General features: G+C 39.7%; 1 protein-coding gene across 1 annotated transcript in view; it reads left to right on the plus strand.

The window, feature by feature from the left end:
* Window positions 1–23,323, plus strand: part of PDE1C (phosphodiesterase 1C) — a 474,248-nt gene that overhangs the window by 394,192 nt on the left and 56,733 nt on the right. Inside the window, 7 exon segments of the mRNA XM_014561810.2 lie at window positions 84–184; window positions 2,661–2,789; window positions 9,000–9,101; window positions 9,659–9,779; window positions 17,431–17,512; window positions 21,190–21,310; window positions 23,039–23,214. Of these exon segments, the coding sequence (XP_014417296.2) occupies window positions 84–184; window positions 2,661–2,789; window positions 9,000–9,101; window positions 9,659–9,779; window positions 17,431–17,512; window positions 21,190–21,310; window positions 23,039–23,214 (832 nt within the window).

A 23,323-nucleotide genomic window follows, 5' to 3' on the forward strand; every position in this document is an offset into this window, starting at 1 on the left:
AGCGTGGGTGTGTTGTCAGCAAGCTGAAGACTTTGTCTTAGAAAGAGACAGATGATCTGATTGCGCTGTAATCTCCCTTTCAGAACTGGCTGACGGAGCTGGAGATCTTTGCTATAATCTTCTCAGCTGCCATCCATGACTATGAGCACACCGGAACCACCAACAATTTCCACATTCAGACCCGGTGAGGATGCTGAAATGCTTGAAGAAGAGGCAAGAGGGGTTAGAAGTCAGAAAGGTGCAGTCACCTTGCTTTTGCATGGTGGCTCTACTTTGAGTTTCTGAAAAAAAATGGACTTATAAACATGAGATCAGCCTGGACAGCTTCAGTCAAAGCTGAGAGTTAAAGATACCATTTGCTCCTAATTCTCATATGGTATTCATGTCAAACATAGATATTTTGTCTTCTCTATTCTAATGCTAGCTATTTAAGTATGTATGTACTATGCCTACTCTACCTATTTCTAATAGGAGGGGGGACAGTTTACATAAAGAGACCACGTAGACTACATCAGTGAGGATGGGCGAGGGTTGGAGTGATTTTGTTGATGTTAACAATAGCAGAGCCATATTCCCCCTGACCTCTGAGGTTCTGGTGACTCTCTTCTCATCCTCCCTGATTTCATCTCTGCTCTGTTTAGTGTGTGTGTCACTCCCTGGCACAGGGCCCGGGGAGCTAGGTTCTCATGTAGGCCACCGTGCATCCTCTGTAAGGAGCTTCACAGGTAGATGCAGACCTCTGTAGGGCATGTTAAATATGAGTCCAAGTGCCTCCCTCCAAACCTCTTGACTGTAACAGACATCACTAATCAATTTTTTTCTTACCATGCTGTAGATTTATCCTTAATATTCCTCTTGGCACAGTACCAGTCAGTTGTCATTTAGGATAAAACCTTATCTGCCTTCTCCTGCCCTAAGAACGTAGCTTCTCTTGAGACAATGATGTGGAGCAGGAGAGACTCTGATGGTGGGATTAATTGAGTCTTGATACAGGAATCAAAAGAAGTGAGAATTTGGAAAAAGGTGGTAAGACAGGGACAAAGAACATAGTGGGGAGGGTTGAGAGTTTAAATAGATACTTGCTGATTTCACTTGAAAAAGCAGGTTCACATTCCAGATAGATTTGTGTTTATTAAGTCATTCTACATGTATTTCATGAAGACAACACTTAATTATGAGGCACACAAAAGAAGACAATATCGTCTGATCTCTGTTCAGAAGGGGATTTGAAGAAGAATGGAAGCGGACAAAAGGACTTAAGCCATGTGCTTCATTTTCTACCTCCTGTCTCCTCACAGAGTCGTCTCGGCTGCTGGGAGGCAGCCTTCTGTAGTTCTGTTGCAAGGTCTTTGTACATAAGGATTCCACAGAGCGTCCCTGTTTAATGGGTATCTGCCAGTGGAACCTTTTCTGTGAGGACAGAGACAGCGGTGACTAGCACTTGCTGGAGAAAGAGAGGTGGGCGGAACAGTTGTACATGGATGTTGGCTGGAGACCAGTGTCAAAACCAGTCACAACTCAGGAGGGAAATGGCTTAATTATAGGAGTTGGAAAATAGCTTAATGTCACATAATACACATCAGTTGATGCCTTACTTACTCAACAGATTAAATCTTTCACCTCAGGATTTGCTTGTTTTGTGTTATCTCCCCAGGAGTGGGAAAATTCCAGTGGGTTCAGGTAAGCTTGAGTGGTCTGGAATGAAATTTGAACATTAGCCTTCTTTAACTGAATTTTACCCAAAGCATCTCAGCCTGTGAAATCCCTGTTTAGAAAACTAAATCTGTGACCAGGTTCTTTGTCCTTTGCTGGACAGACTGTTCAGCCCAACACTTTAAAGGTATGCTAGGTACATCCCAAATTTGGGCCAATGACAGGTGGAAGTTATCTTCGGGAGAAATGGCGCAACTGTCAGAAGACGTTGCCTTCATCCCAGCCCTGTCACTTAGCCACTGTGGGGCTCTGCAAACTCTCACTTGACATCTCTGGGACTCAGCTTCCTTGCTGAGAAACAAATAAGCTCTAATAATCTAAAGTTTCATTAAATTAAATATATTAAGATAGTATACCACCCTATGTTTGGTGTCATTCAGCTGTGGAATGTTTTTTGAGAAAACGACTAACAATTGTCATATAACCCTTACATGTTTTACTGTTAATTTCCCATGTATGGCTTCCACATGGCAAAATTTTAAGGTCAAGCTACTAACAGAGGAACTTGTAAACTGTACCCACCAGGTGGTATATGTTCAGAGAATTACAACTAAAATAAATAGACATATTCTCTCAATGAGTAAAATTAAAAATCATTCCAGAAAATACGAGGAATTTTGACATGACCTGCATTTTAAAGAATCATCTTTACCGCTACTATAGGTAATTGAGATCTGATTGTAGAATAGTTCCCAGAGAGTTCTCAAGTTGGATATCACATGTGAAAGAACACCCACAATATTGACATTAAAATATCCTACGTACATCTATCGACAATCTGTAGTGTTGGCTGTTAGCTTTTTGCTTGATATAAATGGCACGAGGGCAAAGTTAATTGGATAAACTTAGAATAGGACAAAGAGATGATACCTTCTACCATAGGAGAGTTATCTGAAAAATCTCAGCTACTCAATATCCTAAATTATTTTGCTTGGCTTTCTGTTCAGGTCTGACCCAGCTATTCTGTACAACGATAGGTCTGTATTGGAAAATCACCATTTAAGCGCAGCCTATCGTCTTCTGCAAGAGGACGAGGAAATGAATATTTTGATCAACTTGTCAAAAGATGACTGGAGGTAAGGACAAGGCATGAGAGGGATTTGGAGGCCAGGAAGGGAACTGTGAGGAGAGGTGGAGTGTGTTTCTTTTGAAGAAATAATACTCTATTTGAAATTTTTATTGCTCTTTCTCTCTTTTACTTGACATAAATGTTCAAATATATTGTAGGTACCTTTGAAATATTTGCTGTTTGTTATCTTGGGACGCTTGTGCTGCTTTATCTTACCTTCTTAAACCTTAAACCTTTATATTACCTTCTTAAACCTGAATTTTATCATCTAAATTTTGTTTCACTTTGTATTTATTTAGACTTCTTAATAAAAAATCTTCCAAAATTTGCTAAGGAAATCGATGCTTTAAAATAATCACGAGTACTTAGTTCTGTTGCCTAAATAATACTGTGTGTCTTTGAACTTGGACAGACCTGCGTTTGAATATGGACACAGTCATTGACTAGCTGTGTGACATTTAGGAATTACTCAGCCCCTTTACACCTTTTGAAAATTTAATTTCTAGGAAATAGACACTAACATTTACCTTGTAATTTGGTTAGGGTAGTAATAAATGACATAATCCCTTTAAAATGTTGAGCAGGCTTTGTGATGTATACAGCAAGCGTGCAGATCATTGTAGCTGTAAATATATAGGTCCAGGCGTCTCAAAGCTTACAGGCAAAACCACTTAAATACTTACAAACTTCTGAATCTAATGTGATGCAAATAATATTTATATTTTAATTAACTGATCAGCTGTTTATTGAGCATCTCTGTGCCATTATGCAAAGATTCAGAGAAATAAGCCATACTGAACAATACATCTAAAACTGATTTTCACTTAGAATTGGCTGTTAGTTTCCATGCAGCTCTGGTTGATGAAAACATAGAGAAATATTTGGCTTGAATTTTATTAGGAAAAGTTAGATTTAGGCAACATCTAAAAAATGCAGAGCATTTCAGTTAATCAATGTGAATCTTCTCAAAAAAGGAACCCTCTATCCAATTTAAATGTTTGTAAAAGTATAATGAAAGGCTTGAATATGGCAGAGAACAGCTTCACACATCTTCAGATACATCCCAGTTTTGAAGGATTTGTGTAAGGCCTTGTTTAGGTAGTGTATGTTCCTGGCTTCAGGACAATCTAATGAAGTGCTCCAAAGTGGGCATGGTTGCCTCCTTTTTCCTTCCTTCCTTCCTTCCTTCCTTCCTTCCTTCCTCCCTCTCTTGCTTCCTTCCTCCTTCCTTCCTCCTCCTTCCTCCCCTCCCTCTTTCCTTCCCAGAGGAAAGAGGGAGGGAAGGAAAGTTGGGTAGAAATATCCTAGATCTCCATGCAGCCTAAAGAAAGTTCAGGGAGGCTGTCAGGGAATTCCTGAGCCAAAGTCAGCCATCACTGGAGCCCCATGTCCCCCAGTAAGGGATGCCCTCAGTCATTGGCTTGGAGCAGCCCATGGGAAACATTGCCTTGGGGCAAAAATGGCAATAGTTTTCAGAATGTAGTAGCTGAAGCCCGTGGCCAATTAAATTCCTGTAGTAAGAGGTCTGTGTGACATATTCCTGTGGCCACTATCCCATGGTATTAAAATATTATATTAAATGGCTACATAATACTCCATCTGTGGAAGTTCCATAATTACTTTTATTTTGAGTGTGTGAGTATGAGTGCATTTATGTGTTTTGGTTATTATAAAGAATCCTACAATGAATATCTCTTTAATACATTTTTATGTGTAGAATTCATGGATCAAAGAATGTTTGTTGCTTTAAGGCTCTTGGTGAACTTTGTCAGGTTGCTTTTAATGTGCTGATATCACGGGAATGTGGGATCTGTGGACACGTGGGAGTGTGGCTGGATGGGCATGATTTGCCTCTTAACATATTTCAAAGCGTAGATCTGCCACCTCTGTTATCTATATTTTTGTTAAGGATGTTCTATTTTTCACTTAAATATACTTTTGTCAAAAATTCAGCTGTATTATTTGTGTTTCCACTCTGCTGTGATCAGAAGCCTCAATCATTGTTGTCTACTATGATGTTAGTGAGGCTGGTTGAGGCAGTATCTAAACCCAGAATCATTGCCACAGACCACACTGGAACACACTGATGTTCACCAGTGCAACCATCCTGACTGTTTATCATTAACTCTGCATTCTTATCGGTGGGTATTTGTGAAGGACTAGTTGTGAATAATCTGAATACTACCTCTGATCAAAACAAGTTGTAAAATTGAGTGATCCAGCAAAACACTGCATTTCTGGCTAGAGAAACCAGGTGGGAATTCAGAGCTGCTAGCAAGTGAATTAGAACGCCAGAAAAGAGATTGCCAAATAAGGGGAAATTTAAATTCGGTGACAATCTAAATAACAGCACAGAGAGCAGGAAAATGTGACTTGCCGACTCATCTTGGAACTTGTCAGCCTCCATAATCACATAAGCCAATTCCTTAAAATAAATCTCTTTCTATATATACCTGTCCTCTTGGTTCTGTTTCTCGGGAGAATCCTGACTAATACATAGGGTTTATTCTGGGAATGCAAGGTTAGCTCAGCATTTAAAGCTCAATTAAAAATAATTCACCATGTTAAAAAATAGAAAAGCATATGGTCATTTCAATAGATGCATAAAAAGTGTTTGACAAAATTCAACACTGAGGCATGGTAAAAATTCTCAGCAAGTTAGAGCAAATTTCCTCAAGTTGATAAAAGGCACCTGTGAAAAGCCTATCGCTGCTATGGTGCTTTAATAGTGAAAAACTGAATGCTTTTCCCTAAGGTTGAGAACAAGATAAGAATGCCTGATCTTACCATCATCTGCACTGTTAAGATGTCTGTATTAACAGATGACCTGATTCTGTAAGTGGAATATCCTAAGAATTTGTAAGCAGCTACTAGAACTAATCATGTATCTTGCAAGGTCATGGTATACAAATGTATAAGATTTATTGAACACATATATCTCAGATTTATGTAGAAATGCAAACAAAGCAATTTTAAAGAAGAACAAGTTTATAGGATCCACACTACCTGATTTCAAGGCATACTATAAAGCTTACAGTAATTAAGACAGTTTAATTAGCGAAAGCGTAGACGTACATACAGATCCATGGAACAGAACTGAGTTCAGAAACTGACTTATCATTGATTGATGACAAAAGTCATTGATGACCAAGACATTCAATCGGGAAAGGAAAAGCTTTTCATCAAACAATGTTGGGACGAATGCATATCCATACACATATAAAAAAAACTTTGACCCTTACCTTACAGTATACTCAGAATTACCTCAAAATTGATCACAGACCTGAATGTAAAAGAGCAAAATGGTAAGACTTCCAGAGGAAAATGAAGTCTTTGGGGTAGCTGAGGGTCTCCCTAAAAAGCATGAAGCATTAAAAAAAATTGTATTAAAATTTGAAACTTTTGCTCTTTGAAAGGCACTGAAAAAAGCAAGACAGTAAGTGGGAGAAATTATTGACAACACATATATCTTACATAGGATTTGTATCCAGACTATATAGTGTACTTTTACAACTCAATAAAAACACAGACAAGTCAGTTTTCAAAAGGGCAAGGTCCGTGAATAGACATTTTTTCCAGAGAAGACATACAGATGGCCAACAAGCACATGGGAAGATGCTCAACACCTCCAATCGTCAGAGAAATGCAAGTCAAAACCACAATGAGAGAGCACCTCACACCTGTCAGAATGGCTGTCATCAAAAAGAGCACAAATAACAAATGTTGGCAAGAATGTGGAGAAAAGGGTATCTTTGTACACTGTGGGAATGTAAATTGATGAAGCCACTGTGGAAAACAGTATGGAAGTTCCTCAGAAAACTAAAAATAGAACTACCATATAATCCAGCATTCTACTCCTGTTTAAATATCCGAAGAGAAACGAAAACACTAATTAGAAAAAGAGATTCTCTCCAGTGTTCATAGCAGCATTATTCACAACAGGCAAGACATGAAAGCAACCTAAGAGTCCATCAACAAATGAATGGAAAAAGAAGTGGTATATACATACAGTGCAGTATTGCTCAGTCATAAAAAAGAATGAAATTTTGCCATTTGCAACAACATGGATGGACCTGGAGGGTATTATGTTTAGTGAGATAAGTCAGACAGAGAAAGACAAATACTGTATGCTATTACTTATATCTGGAATCTAAAAAATAAAACAAACTAGTGAATATGACAAAACAGAAACAGACTCACAGATACAGAAAGCAAACTAGTGGTTACCAGGGGGAAAGGGGAAGGGTCAAGGAAAGAGGTACAAGCTACTATGTATAAAATAAATAAGCTACAAGGGGATATTGTACCACACAGAGAATATAGCCAGTGTTTTATAACAGCTTTAAATGAAGTATAATGTATAAATTTTTTGAATCATGTTTTACACTTGAAACTAATATAATATTGTAAATCAGTCATCTGTTCATTAAAAAAAAGAAGAGTCTGAAACAGACATTTCCCTAAGTAAAGATATACAAATGGCCAATAAGTACATGATAAGATGCCTGACATTGCTAGTCATCAAAGAAATACAAATGAAAAACACAGTGAGATATGACTACGTGTCCCTTCAAGTGGCTGAAATTAAATACTGGCATTACAAAGAGTAGGCAAAAGATACAGAAAACCTGGAACTTTCTGTACCTTGGACCATACACCAATGGTCCAGATGTAAAGTGATACAACTACTTTGAACAATGTTAGGCAGTTTTTGTAAAGTTAAACACTCAGCTGGCTTAAAAACAAGCCGTTCTACTCCTAGGTATTTATCCAAAAGAAATGAACATACACCCACACAATTACTTGTGCATGAAACTCATAGCTTTATTCATAAGAGCTCCAAACTGGAATCAAATAACCCAAATGTCCATCAGCTGGTGAATGGGTAAATTAATTGTGGTGTCTTCGTGTGATAAAATACCATTCAGCAGTAAAAATAAATGAGCTATTGATGAACAACTGTTTGGATGAATTGCAAATCATTATGCAGGAGTGAAAAAGGCCAGAAGCAAAAGAGTACATTTTGTATTTTATATGTGTGTGTGAATGTACGTAGGTACATGTATGTGTGTATAGCGAGTGTCTAGTTTAATACAGGTGTGCACACACATATGCACTCTACATACATACTATGTATCTATGTGTATATATACACATGCACATATGTATCTGCTTTATGCCTCTCTAGTTTGCATTTTCTAGTTATAAATATATGTATAGGTACACACACATGCACACGCACACACGCACACACGCACACACACACACATGACCAGAAATGCAAACTGTCTAGGCATAAAGCAGATCAAAGATTGCCTTGTGGATAGAGGGAGAGGTGAGCTGCAAAGAGGTTTGAGGGTGATGGAATGTTCCGAACCATGATGTGGTGGTACTTCCAAAAGTTTACTCAACTGTTAAAACTCACTGAATTGTGCAACATATATGGAAGCAGTTTGTTCTGTGCAAATTCTAATTCAATAAAGTTCTTAGAGACAGTAAAAAGATCAGTGTTGGACAGGGGTTCAGGGGCAAGAGGAATGAATAGGTGGAGCAAGGGGATTTTAGGGTGTTGAAACTATTCTGTCCAATACTGTCATTGGTAGGTACATGAGAGTATACATTTGTCAAAGCCTATAGAACTGTGCAGCATGAGTGAGCCCTCAGGTAAACTAGGGGCTGGAGTGAATATAAGATATCAATATTGGTTCATCTGTGGTAACACATGTGCCACATTAATATAAGATGTTACTAGTGAGGGAAACTGCAGGGGAGAGAGGGTATAGGGGAGCTCTCTGTACTATCTTTTCAATTTTTCCATGAACCTAGTCTATTTAAAAAGTGGAATACCTAGACCCAAAGTGTAGTATGGATTATCTGTCCACCTCCTAGGATTAATTTCAAATTGATTTTTTCTTAAAACTTTGAATTCAGTTGAGAAAGGAATGCTTTGCTACACTTTCAGTTTCACTGGAATTTTTCCTGTGAGTTAATTTTCCAAATGATATATGCATTCCACATAGCATATTCCTAATAAGTGATTTCCTTACTCTTTAACCTTCATTTATGCCTCATAAAAAAGTTCACCTAAAAGGTTCAAGTTAGATTCAAAATGTCACAACTCATTAACTGATTTTGATTAGAAGTGGCAAATTGTAAACTAATTTTTACTTTCCATTTTTCCTCCCATCCTTTTTTCTCCATGGGGTGTCCCTGAAAGGGAGTTTCGGACCTTGGTAATTGAGATGGTGATGGCCACGGATATGTCCTGTCATTTCCAACAAATCAAAGCTATGAAGACCGCTCTGCAGCAGCCAGAAGCGTGAGTGGGCCTGTGACATCCTGTGTTTTTAGAGGTGTTGACCTGGCGCTTGTCCGTGTCACTGTACCTTTAAAGTTTATCTCTGAGTGACCTCATAAAATAATGATGCTTAGAGGAGACAGCATGAAAATTGTACCTATCACTGATATGTTCTCCTCAGGGTTGAAATAAATAATGGAACCAGTAATAATTTGCCCCATTTAGAATGTAAAATATTTCCCTGTCAGAAACTGAAATTATCAAAGATCCACTTAGTGCAGAGGCAATAAATGAAAATCAATGATTTTTGGATTCTTGTTGTCTTTTGAGTGATGGCAGCCATTCCAGAAATGGTTTTGAGTCAGTTTTTGAGGTGTCCAGTTCAATAGACATGGGCACCACGCTGACTGTTATCCCAGCTGTAGGATGAAATGATGCTTTTCTCCCAGTTCAGCTGCAGTTGAGTTTGAGATGGGAGAATGGAAGAGATTTTTTTTTTTTAAATAGGGATTTTTAAAAACTCTTACAGAGGTTCTGCAAGTTTGGTCATCATGTGTTTGGTTCCTTTGGGTTTACAGAATTGAAAAGCCGAAAGCGTTATCACTGATGTTACACACAGCAGACATTAGCCATCCAGCAAAAGCCTGGGAGCTCCACCATCGCTGGACGATGTCGCTCCTGGAGGAGTTCTTCAGACAGGTACCCTGTTGCTGCTGTGCCCATCTCGCTGCTGTCGCCAGTGGATACCTCCTGAACTGTAGATTTCAGCAATGCAGAGAGAAGGACTGTTGCGATTACAATCATCTTTTTCGAGGGAGAGGTCACAGCTTTTTTTTTTTTTTTTCTTTTTGCCTTCTGTTTATGTGATGCGTGAATCTCACCTAAATTCTGATTCTCAGAACGTTACGGTATTTCTAGCCTATGCATTTATGTTTAGGGGGAAAAAAAGCATTTCCTTGTGGCAGTCTTTTGTCAAAATGTCATCTGAGGAATCCTACTTTTTTTTTCTAATGAAATGACCAAATGACAGTCACTTTGGCATTGCCCTGTGGGGTTAAGATGTTAATCTTTAACTCACTTCTCTGCTGTAATTGGTTGGGTTGTTCCTTTCTAGCAGACAAGCCCATGTTGTCAGACTCCAAAACCAGGTGGAGCAAGTTGGGGTCAGGAAATCACTAGACTCTACTATGCCAATTATATTTGAACTTACTACATCCTAAGACACAGGGTTGTGTTTTCTACAAGAATAGACAGTCTTTAATGAATATACATTGCTTTAAAATTAAAAAAAAAAAGAGGTGCACAGAAGTAGAGAAATAGAAAGATAAATAAATGCAGAGCACCAAGACTGCTGTCTTCTCAATCCCAGGCACGTGTGCTAAGCTCTTCTCAAGAGGAGCTGTCGATAAAATATCTGCTTCGGGACCTGAGATCCTGAGGCTGAAGGCAAGATGATATGTAGATTGTGGGACCTAAATTATAGTTAATTTCAGGTTAATACAGTTAATTCATTAATTCTTGTTAATTTACTTTGGGAGGTTACAGTACAGATTCAGAGACCTCTGAGATTCCATGAAACACTGTTTATTAACACCAGTCTTAACTTTGTCCCCTAAACTGATGCATGATATACTCTTTCACTGGTCACTCAGATATTTGGAAGCAGAGTACTCTTATGATCACTCTCCTTCTTATGATTCTAGTTTGAATGGAGAAATTATAGAAGGCATATCTGTGTTTTGTTTTTTTTTTCCCTTCTGGAGCTATACACAACATCTGGCAATGAGGTGGGATTAGAGTTAACAGTGTATTTAAGTTCAGAAGGCCCTTTTATTCCAACTGGTTTGTGGTCTGAGACTAATGAAACTCTTCTAGTTCCCAATGGTCTTTAAAAAAATCTATGTATTTATTCATTCATTCATTTATTTATTTTAATTGAAGTATAGTCGATTTACAGTGTTGTATTAGTTTCTGGTGTACAGCATAGTGGTTCAGTTATATGTGTGTATATATAATCCTTTTCCTGTTCTTTTTTGTTGTAAAGCTATTAGAAGATATTGAATATAGTTCCCTATGCTATACAATAGGACCTTGTTGTTTATCTATTTTATATATAGTAGTTAATATCTGCAAATCCCAGTGGTCTTATCTGTGATTTGTTTTTTTGAGGGTGTGGAAATTTAAAGGAAAGTTGGACCAGATTTTTTTCTAAGGATCCTTCCAGCATTAAATGTTCTACATTGCCTTCATTCTGTCCAGGGGTGCACATCATCCCATGCACACACGCGTGCCCCCCTAAGCTGTTCTGTGAATACACCAGCAGGTGCCCTATTCAGCATGTGGCTATTTCCCCTTGCATAGTTGTTGCTTGGCCTCACAGAGTAGTTCTTAAGGGAAACCCAAGGATGGGAGGGGAACTAGAGGTATACAGGTGTGGCTGTGTTGCATATGTAAGAATGACTCTGCAGATTCATCCTTAATGGAGAGCTAATTTTGAGCCATTTTTTTAGAAGTTATTTTTCTAATATTAATGAAAGAATTTTCTCTAGATATCTGCTCCCCTGGTCATATGCTCTTTTTGATAATTGCTTTTGTACTGACACCCCCAATAGCTAGATATTTAATCAGTAGCCAGAGAGAGGTAAATCATAGCTAACACATACAAGTTTGACATATTGAAGTGATTCCTTTTTTTTTAATTGTGAGAGAGTGAATATGAGAAATTACTTAAATATGTGAACATTTTTTCCCATTAAAAGAAACCTGTTTGCATACACATAAGCTTATATTGAAAGAAAATGTACCAGAGGCAATGTGAAAATAACCATATTGAATTTCTTTCCAATTGGGAATGGAATGTTAGCTCACTGGACTGGAACTATTTTTTTAGTAATTATGATTATTTTTATTGAGTTAATATTTTAATCCAAATGCCATAAGCCATGGTAAGTAACCCCTGTAGGAGAAATGTTGCCTCAGCTCTTAACAATAGATTTTAAGTTGGACAGTTCAAATGGGAAATCTCAATGGGACTGTAGAGTCTTTGAAAAAATTACATTTTGAAGTTGGGTTATATTTCAGAATAAGAGCATAGCCTCAGTGCCAATAGATCAGACCTTCTATTGCTTTGCTAAAAGTTTAAGTTACATCTTCAGTTTTATAACCTTATTTTATAAAATCCAAGCCACTGCCTCAGGTCCTTTTAAATATATATTGAGTTTAAAAAAGTATAAGTTTGCCCCTTTTGGTAAATGCATCTTGTAAAACTTTTGAGATTCATTTCTTTAGTATTGCTGTATGTTTTTATATTTTGCAAACATCTCCTACATTTCTTTTAATTTCTACTGAGTTTGTGGCTATTTCCCCATTTTTATTTCTTATTTCATTATCAGTGTTATTTTTCCTTCTCTCTGAAATTAGCTAATTGTTTGATTGCTTGATTATTTCTTTTTTATTTTATGATGTCAGTTGCTGTTTTCATTTTTATTAATTCATTTCTTCTGCTTGAGTTTATTTTCTTCTTTTGCTAACTCCCTAAGTTGGATGCTCAATACATTTATTTTTATTTTGCCTGTTTGATATTAGAAAATACAAGGCTAGGAGTTTTTCTTATCGTGAATCACGTAGGTTCTGATATGCAGTGTGTCTACAGTCATTCTTTTCTAAATATTCTATAATTTTGGTTTTGATTTCTCTTTTACCCAAGAGTTGCTTCAGATGGAGGTATTTGTTTATGTCATTTTCCAGTGGTGGTCTAAATTGTCCATACTTTCTAAATGTGCATTCTATCTCAGGTGCTATATCCTGTTTACAAAAAACATACCCCAAACGATGTGACCCAGAAAGGTGGAAAGTAAACAAATTTGGTGAAGGCGTAATTCTCCGATTGTTCTTTTCTTGGCTCTACTCAGTGCCGGCACTTTGTGGTTGATCCGTTCATCTTTAGTTGGTGAGAGCTGTTTCTCGAGTGGTTTCTTCTAGAAGTGCTAAAAACCACATTTTCCTGTGTGTTTGCAAGTTTTTCTGCTGCTGTTATACTTGGGTCCCAGTTTGCTTGAGTAAGACAGTTTTGGGATTAAACTTTCTTTCCCCAAGGTCCGTTTTAGATTTTGTTCAAATGCCTTCCACCCCACCTGTGAATATCGCTATAGAGAGGTTGGAGGCTACGCTAGACTTATTTCCATGTCTAGGTGATAAACATCTTTTGCTGTGCCCTAAGGATCATTTCTTTACCTTTGAAGCCCAGAGACATTACTAGGATATATTTCAATAATGATCGTTCTATAATAGCTTTTCTTGGGACCTGGCATGCTCTTTTTTCTGTATAAACTCAAGTTACATTGATTAAATATTGAATGATTTCCTTTTCCATTTGTTTAGTTCTCTTCTTTAGGAAAAGCAATTATTCACATATTGCCTCTTTGCTTTTCTTCCATATGTAGTGTTTTCCTTTCAATGTTTTTAAACTCTTGTCAGTGGTATTTTTTTTCATTCCTGAACTCCATGTCCCTTCACGTGTTTTTATCAAGAACAGCTCTCCTTTGTGCTGTTTGCAGTGCATTCTTCATTTATATGATGGTTCTGTTTCTCTTTTCCATATTTTTCCTGGGCCCTTGTTCTTGATGATTTCAGAAACTTCTTTCAGATCATGGCAATATGTTTGGTCATGGCACTTTTTTTTTCTGGTGAGCATTCCTATCTGTTATTTTTATTTTTCTGTTCTTGTATTCTTTTTTTTCCCTTTTTTTGTGTGAGGTATCTTTTCACTCCTTGTAGTGGTGGTAGTGCCTCCTCCTCTTCCTTCCCCTCCTTCTTTTTCACTTTATTATTGTTTGTCATCTTTGAGTGAAATGCATCATTTTTAGACCAGTTATTTGTAGGTGATATGTGCCAGGAAGAAACTGGGACAGTACTATTCTAAGCTAGCAGGGATTCTCCATGGTTTATTACAAGGCTTCTGTGATGTGGGGAGTGTGTGTGTGTGTGTGTGTGTTAGTCTTTATTTCTTCCCAGCCAACAATGGGCAACAGTTGTAGGACTGCTCACAATTCAGTCTCTGCCATCTACCCACTCTCTTGCCATGCCTGTGTGTTTCTCATTCAACTTTCTTCTCTACTATTCTTGGAGCTAAATAGGGTTCAGAGTAGCTCCCCGCATCAGCGCCTGCTGACTATTCTGGTTTCCCATGTGATGGATGCAAGGTATTTTTCCTAGCTGAGTGAACTTTAGAGACCGATATTCGTCAAGCTTTATCTGAGATCTGTGGCCATTGGCCTCTTCTCTGGGGATCTTACCTGACCCCTCTCAGATAGTCACAGCGTTTGGCCTCCATTCCTCATATAGTTTTGATTTGAGATTGCACATTTCTCCTAGTATTTGTGTTTCTGTTTTTTCCATCTCCTGTTTGAGAGGATAAATTCTGAAAAGGAAAGGCAAAGATGTCTTTACTATACTATCTTAAGTCCAAAATCACAGTAATTTTCTTATACCTCACCTTTGTAACCTCTTCCCCTAGGAAAAGGGGTGTACATTGCTGCATTTTGTCTGATGCTTTTGTTGCCTTCTTAATCAAGAACTTTTTCTTCACTCTACCTAGAAATCACTTGAGATGCACCTAATGGTCTTTTGAAGCTCTTGCACTGAGGGATGCCTTCTTCCCTGTGAACTGCCAGTACACAAAGAACCTTTGTTTCTCTTACTTGGTTTGCTGCTTACAGATAGCTGCTGTAACGGACAAACCCCAAAATGCCTAACAGTACACATAAAGTGGAATTTTATCACTCACTCGTGTAAAATACAGACAAGTGTTTCTTAATCAGTGGGTGGTTTACAATAGTGCTTTTAGACCCAGACTCTACCATCTACGTGACTTCCATGGTGCTTATCTGGATCAAGGCAGCAAAAGGGGAGAACGTAGAGGAGTTGGCACAGGAGATCTTATATGCCAGAACTGGGGTGGAGATACATCCCCTCTCCTTTTGTTTTGTTATCTAGCACAAACTGGCGGAAATTCTGGGAAATGTAGTTTAGCTGTGTGGACAGGAAATGGAAAGGGGTGGTTTGTGAAAAGCTAACTGCTTAACTGCTCCCCCAGCTTGCTTGTCATCAGTGTCCAAGTGGCCAAAGGAACTTGAGTGTTTCTAACCAAGTTCATCTTTTCATTCATTCAACGAACATTCATAGTGTTCCTTTTGTAGATCAACTACATGTCTTTATCAGTCAACAATCTTAACCCCCTACCATAAGAATAATAGTTATTTATTTTTCTGCACTGTTCTGGAAGAAAAAAATGAGTTAGTTGAAAAAAAATCCTTTGTGCCAACTGAGACTTTTGCCTTTTTTTTTTTTTTGAAAATATCGACCTCTTTAATAAAGAGGAAAATGTATGAATAATTCTACAAGGGCCAACAGTGATGGAGTCATACAATATTGTTTCAGTCAAGTTGGATTCACTTGTAGAAGTACTTTCTTCCATGTTACTTTCTGCATTTTTTCCAGTTTATAAATATAGCTGTCCTATAAAGGGATCTCAGTGACTTTTAGTAGCTGAATCTACTCTCAGATTAATTAAATCCAAAAGATGTAAGTGGTGTGCAGTTGTGAGTATGGGCAAGTCCATGGGATAAGAAGTTGCTTAATATGCACTTTTTCAGTAATAAAATCCAAATTAATGCATACGTCTTATCAGTCAAATGATTAGTGTTCACAGCCTCTTCTTCTAAACCACCCCCATTAAAATGCACCAACAAAACCACTTGTATCCCTACTTCATAGGGAGTAAGGATGGGTTTTATTTGTGTTAGCTGAGCTATCCCACTAAACCATCTATACAAGTACAATTTCACATTATAAATGCTCTTTCTTCTTATCATACTGCCCGACAGAATTAGCTTGGGGATTATTTTTATCATGTCACATGAGAGATGGAGTGGCCCTCAGCAAGACATACTCGGAAACAGGAGCCATTGTGTCCCATGTGGTGTCCATACAGGAAAAGGTACAGAAGGAAGTAAGCCACTTCAGAGCTGTTCCTGAGGCCCTTGGATGTCCCCAGCGCCCATTGTGACCCCTCCTCCTGTTCAGCTTCCTCAGACGCCCATTCCTTTTCCTTCTTTTCAGTTGATCTTAATTGTGCATGTGAACTAGCATCCTTTCTCTTTGGTAACATGCTTTAGAAAGAAAAGGCATCCAGTTTTTGAACTAGGCCTAGTTGTTGAACCAGATTGTTATTACTTTTTATTTATTATTAGTTCATTGGTGATGTTTATTATGATCAGAGAGTAGTAGATGTAACAAGCTCACTGAATGTTTCTCAGATCATCACTTAAGTATTAGAAATACCTACAGGGAAACAATAATTGTCCTTTTTACTTATTTACATACATTTTCTCATTTAATCCTCATTGTAACTCTGAGGAAGGGATTATTATCCCACATTTTATAGATCATAAAACCGAAATGTAGAGAGGGAACATAAACTTCTGATGGTCACACAGGTTGTGGGAGCAAGGCTAGACTCCAGCCCAAGTCAGTAGCCATTATCCTGAGCAGACTCTTTTCTAGGAAAATGAATCAGCACAACTTCGCTGCTCTAGGAAGGGGGATGCGTTTTCCCTTTCCTCTAGGTGTGTGTCTGAGTACTGAGCTCTGGTTCAGAACACTTCTTAAAAATCATCTCCATCATTATTTAGACTCTGCATAGCACTGGCTTATTTTAGTGATGCTTTGTAGTGAGATTGAGAACATACTGGCCAGAGAATCATGTTTTATTATTGTCTAACTTGATAAACACAAAAAACTATTTAGTTGGCTTTTTCTTTTTTGATCCCTTTTTTATTATGGACTGAGCCCAGCAGTGAAGACCCCAGAAGCACATACTCCAGTTGTATGTGGCTTTAGGCAGTACCAGGAGTGTGAATCCAAATAGGTCCATTAGAATTTGTGTCCTGGACACTGCCCACAGCTGGGAGCGGGTGGCTAGCTCAAGAAAGGCTGCAGGTTGGCACTGGACAACTCAAGAACACACAGGAAATCTGACTGCAGTGCTGGCTGTAGGCCACAGGGCATGTTGCTTTTCTTGCTTTCCTCGGGGAACCTATTGCTGCCTGATGAGGCTTTCTATACAACAGCATGTGCCTTTGCAGTTGGATGGAATGATTGGACCCAAGCGGATTTCAGCCTCTTGGTGTCTTTTATGCAGAGAAGCAGGGTCCGTAAGGACTTATTACATAGTGTAATTGTAACAATTAAAGTAAAGACCAATGGCCTTCATAGCAGCTGAAATTGTGAGATGAAATCTGGGTGGTTCAGTCGGCTGTTCTTAATTTACTCTGCCCTCCTGTTTTTCTAGGGTGATAGAGAAGCAGAGCTGGGGCTGCCTTTTTCTCCTCTGTGTGACCGGAAGTCGACCATGGTTGCCCAGTCACAAGTAGGTACGTGTTTGCCAGCCCTTTGGATGGAAAGAAAAACCAGAGAGGGGTGTCTGGAAGTACACTCAGATTCTCCCAGTGACTCTGGGTGGGAACCTGGCTCCATTCTGCTGTTCTGTGCTCATGATGGCTTTGGCTGGTTGGGTTGATGGAGCCACTCTCCCCATCTTCTCCCTGAAGTGTGGCTGGTTCCTGGGAGGATTAGACAGTGAGACTGTGCTGTCTCCATCATTCCCTGCCAAAAGAAAGAGAGGCTTCAACTTTCTAAGGCAATGACAAGAATTAGTAGTGAGAAACCCATTCATTTTCAGCCCCTCTGTTCTGCATGCAATACTGGAAGTCTCCTCAGTACTTCCTCTAGCCCTGTTTCCAAGACAGCACCATTTCCTGGATAACCTTGCTTCCAGAAACAGCTCTTTTAAAATATTTCTGTTCTTCCTTCCTTTCCCCATTTAAAAAAAATTTTAGCACCTTTTTTTTCTTTTTGTAAAGATAACTTTTGCATTGCTAGTAATCATAATATATGTGCATTACAAAAATCTTCAACTATGAGAGAGGGTACCAATGCCATACTTAAATTGTCATCAGTGATTCCACCTTGGAAAAGTCTGAAATCATTCAAAAAATAGATTCAACAAAGATTTATTGATTTTTTCCTACTTGTGTTTTGAGTACTTACTCATTTTTTTCATAATAATGTATTGAGTTCCTGTTAGGTGGTAGGCACTGCTAGGCACTATAACAGATGTTATTAAAAAACAAAGATAAATTATACATGGTACCTGTTCCCAAAGACATTGAACTAGTATTGAGTGGTAGGCAAGATGTTAAGAAAGCAAAATCTATCAGTGTTACACTGCTAAGGTAGAGATTATACATGGTACAGAAGAGAGTGTGTAAGCCATTAGACCCAGACAGACTTGCTGAGAGGTAATATTTGAGTTGAGTTCAAGGAGATAAGTAGGCAGTGCCTAGGCAAATGGTGATATGTGTTAGAGGTAAATAGGGATGGATGGAAGGCCATTGCAGACAAGGGATCAGCATATACTAAACAGGGAAATTTGAAGTAGTCTGGTATGGTCAAGGAATTAATTACCAATTCTTATGTCTAGAGCAGTAAATAGGGAGTAGACTGCAGTGAGGGACAAGTTTGGAGAGAAAATTAGGCCCAGATTATATATTGCATTAAGAATAGCATGTGCTTATACTTTCCTGTAGGAAATGAGGGCATATCTAAAGAATTTTAAGGAAGGTTAAAACTATGTAAATTGATGCTTCAGAATAAGAGTCAGCTAACCATAGCCTGTGGGCCAAATCTAGCCCACTGCTTAGTCTTGTGAATAAAGTTTTATTACAACACAGCTAAGCTCATTCATTTGCGTATTGTTTATGATTGCTATTGCACTATTGTGGCAGAGTTAAGGAGTTTTTGTCAATATGGTCCACAAAACCTAAAATAATTTGCTCTCTGGCCCTTTACAGAAAGTTGGCCAATCCCTGCCTAAGAAAGATTTCTCTGTCAGTACTGTGGAGGATTAATCGGAGGGTTTTGCGGAAGACTAGAGGCAAGGGCACTAGCTGGTACCTCCTGCAGGATTACAGGGAGGAGATGTTGACTGTTCGGACTAAGGCAGTGCAGGGGCTCTGCTGGAAGGAGGTGGCATATAAAACAGTAAGGCTTCAGCGGGATGCAAGGCTAAGGTACAGCCCACAAGCTAGATTAAGTGGTTGGTCCATGGTCCCACTTTCAAGGGTTGGAGGGAAAGCCTGATGAGCTAGTCTGGGTTTGGACATGTGGAATGAATTTAACTTATGAGAAGAAAATATGAAAATACTGTCATCAGACACTTCAGTTTAAGCTTAAAATTATACTGCAATTAACTACAATTCAAATTTGGCTATCAGTATTTCCTTATCAGGATGCTATAGGTATTTGTTTGGGATGGTTCTTGTTTTGCCAATTACGTTACAGAATTTTTAGCACCCTTCACTGCTGGGCATTAAATGCCAGTATCACTTCCTCTTTAGTCATTGTGAGAACTAAATAAGCATTTGTACATTTCCAAACACCGTATTTCCTTTGGCTGGCCTTTAGTTTCCTTCCAGCTTTCATGTGGCTGTGTAATGAGTCACCACCATTAGTTCCGGATCATATATTTTCTCCTGATGTGTCACAGAACACTTGGGCATTTTTGAGCTGTCGAGATAATCACTCTAGCCCAACATCAACTCTCTCTAGCATGGCGAACTCTCAAAGATACAGTTCCAGATCTGACCCCTCTTCCAGTTTCCAACCCCGTTTCTTCCAAATCTGTTGACCCTCTTCCATCCAGATGTGTCCCTGGTACCCCAAGTCAGCAGGTCTAAGACTGAGCCCACCATCTTTCTCCCCAGCCACACTCTCCCTCATTGTCCCTCTTCTCTCTGCTCTCCTGTTGGAAGTCTCTGACGGATCCCACCTAGAGGCATGACTGCCTCCTGCTGTGCGTGTATCTGTGCCTCCACCACACTCTCTCCTTAAAAGGGCACTGGATCCCACCTTCCTTCCCGTGACTTTGAGCTTTTACAATAGCTTCTAAAATAGTTTTCCCAACCTCATCCCTTATTGCTCTCTCCCTTCCCATCCATCTTGCCAGATTAATTTCCCCAAATTGCATTTAAAAAAATCTTATTACAATGCTGCCCAAGCATCTCAAGGGGCTTCTAGTGCCTAAGTCCTAAACCTTTAGCCTGGTACTTAGGAACCTTCGTGCACTGATAATGACCTGTCTTCCTGGGTTTTCCCTTTCTTTCTTTTTTTTTTTTTTAACAGTTTTTTATTGAGTTATAGTCATTTTACAATGTTGTGTCAAATTCCAGTGTAGAGCACAATTTTTCAGTTATACATGAACATGCATATATTCATTGTCACATTTTTTTTTGCGGTGAGCTACCACAAGATCTTGTATATTATTTCCCTGTGCTATACAGTATAATCTTGTTTATCTGTTCCGCACATGCCTGTCAGTAGCTACAAATTTTGAACTCCCAGTCTGTCCCTTCCCCCCCCCCCACCTCCTTGGCAACCACAAGTTTGTATTCTATGTCTATGAGTCTGTTTCTGTTTTGTATTTATGTTCTTCTGGGTTTTCCCTTTCTGACTCCAAAATAATTTCACCCCCTCTACCTAGAATGAATGGCTATAGGGCTCAGCTCAAACATCCAACCTCCACAATGCTGTTTGTAGCCCTCTCAGTGGGAGGGAGAATATCCTCCCTCCTTTGCCTTCCCGGGGGCCTTTATTTGAGCTTCTCCTTTGGTCCTTTCCATTTCTTTGCTCATTTAATTTCTCCTATAAACCTCCAAGGGCAGGCAGGTTGTGTTACACATCTTGGTCCTTTATGCAGCACTGATCACAGTGTTTTTTACATAGTGGATGTTGAATTTGCATTTTTTAAGCACTTTATTGAACGCTCTACTAAAAAGTCATAGGAAAGTTACGTAGGAGAAATGGAACTGACTCATGATATTCAAAACAAGGGATATAATGAATGATTAAGATCAGCTTATTCTCTCCTAACCTGATCTGGCGCTCTATGAGTTTTAAAAGAAAGATCCAACTCATCAGTTTGCATGGGGAAAATATGGAAGAGGCCCAAGTTAATATGTAGTTTCTCTGAAGCTTCGCTGTTTCTCTTCAGGTTTCATTGATTTCATTGTGGAACCCACCTTCACTGTGCTCACGGACATGACAGAAAAGATTGTGAGTCCACTAATTGATGAAACCTCTCAAACTGGCGGGACAGGACAGAGGCGTTCAAGGTCAGTGCCAAAGCTTGAAGGCTGAGGGGTCAGGGTGGCCTGTCCCTAAAGATAGAATTTTTCTTTTGGAAGGGAAGAGAGTGGCACGTCATACTTACGTTCACCCTACCTCCTTTTTATAAGAGATACGCCTGCCTCTTCTTATTCTCAGAGGAGTCGAAGTTGTACTCTCTGTCCTCTCCAAGCTGGCCAAGGTCCAGGTCATGACCAGCAGGTTCCAGTACCACCACCACCACCACCCCCCTTTCTCTGTTTTGGTGCCTTTGTTCATGACAGCACCAATCACTGCACTTGACTTGCTGTGCCTACAGAGTCCTTGCTCCCGATACTCCAGAAAAAAAGTACCACTGATCAGAGTCATCACAGGAAGTGAAACTGACTTATCTCTAGGTTCAGGAAGAAAATGAAGCAGAGGGGAAAACAGCTGAAATTTTAAATCACCTTCTGCCACAACATCATTATGTTGAGCGTAGATTAGGACTTAAAGAGTGCAGGCGCTGGAGTCAGATTGCCGGGTTAAACATCCTGACTCCACTGCCTATTAGCTGTGCCGTCTCAGGCAAGTTGCCTCAGTCTCCCCATTTGAGTAAATGTGGATTATGACACTCATAGGTTGCAGGGAGGAGTAAATGAATTCTCTAATCTACCTTGTAACAGGGCCCCGCACAGAGGAAGTGCCAGATCAAGTAAAGCTAACACTCAGTCTTTACTGGTCGGTAGTACCACTGCTGGTAATGCTGCCCCCTCCTCCTCGTCCATGCAGAACCGTGGGCTTTGTCATAAAGGAGAGAAGTTGAATGAAGAAGAAAAAGGGAAGAAGAGAGCTAGAGAAGGAATAAATAGCAGAAAGGAAGGCAAGAGTACCCCGGGGATGCTGAAGGTGGATGGACCCAGTCAGGGCTGCTGACGAGGGGGACAGACGCCCCCTGCCCGAGTCCCACAGCCCCCCGGCTCTGCAAGCACTGGGCTCAGACCTCCTCTGCTTATCGAATCTGCCTTGCTTGCCTTGCCATTCAGTGGATTTGCATAGAGTCAGGTCGCCACTCCAGCCCCCTGGAAGTGTGATAATTTATAGTTTCCCAGAAGGATGGCGCTTCCTATGTTATAATTTATATGCATTTCTGTGTTTTCTAAAGTTACCCATGGCTAAAACTGAAAGTGACATTCATATTTAAAACAGGCCTCCTGCCTGGCGCTCTCCCACGCTGTCCTAGCTGTCTGTGCCTCTTCACCTTCCCCCAGGAGCGTAAAGGAATCACCTTGCTCTGGCTTTGGGGGTCCTGGGATCAGAGGCTCTTGAGTACCAGGGGGAGGTGGACCTGGAGAGAAAGAGGACCCCGTGGCTGGGTTACTTGGAAAAGTGGTCGGTGTGGAGGCAGGTGGGCGAACTGTGGAACCAAGTAGAGTTCAGGTTCACATAAGTTAATTCCAGAGAGTCAAAGACAGAAAATTCACGTGAGGGGGATCTAAAGAAGATATCAGTCAACAAAGAAGAAATAAGAGGACTGTGGGGAATATCAGTACTCATGAGGCTTGATTTTTTTTTTTCCTGCCGAGAATAATTTCCCTCCAGTTGCGTATGAAAAATAGGAATTACAAGTTTCAGGACCCAGGAATTTCATCACAATAACTTGAAGGGTGTTAACCACTCCTCTCTTAGTCTTGCTTATTGCCATCCCTTTCTAAAGGCTAACCCTTCTCTCTGGTGTGGTTTTCTTCATCCTCCAGTTTGAACAGCATCAATTCGGCAGATGCAAAGCGATCAGGCGTCAAGAGCTCTGGCTCAGAAGGAAGTGCCCCGATCAACAATTCTGTCATCCCTGTTGACTATAAGAGTTTTAAAGCCACTTGGACTGAGGTGGTGCACATCAATCGGGAGAGATGGAGGGCCAAGGTGCCCAAAGGTAACGCACTGTTGGGGAGTCTTGCAGGAGACCTGTCCGAACCACTCAGACCCACTCACCAAGCAAGGCATTGCTTCCCCTCATATATAGGTGTTGCAGATGAGGGGCA

The sequence above is a fragment of the Camelus ferus genome, chromosome 7 (genome assembly GCF_009834535.1).
Source record: "Camelus ferus isolate YT-003-E chromosome 7, BCGSAC_Cfer_1.0, whole genome shotgun sequence".
In the NCBI taxonomy this organism is placed as follows: domain Eukaryota; kingdom Metazoa; phylum Chordata; class Mammalia; order Artiodactyla; family Camelidae; genus Camelus; species Camelus ferus.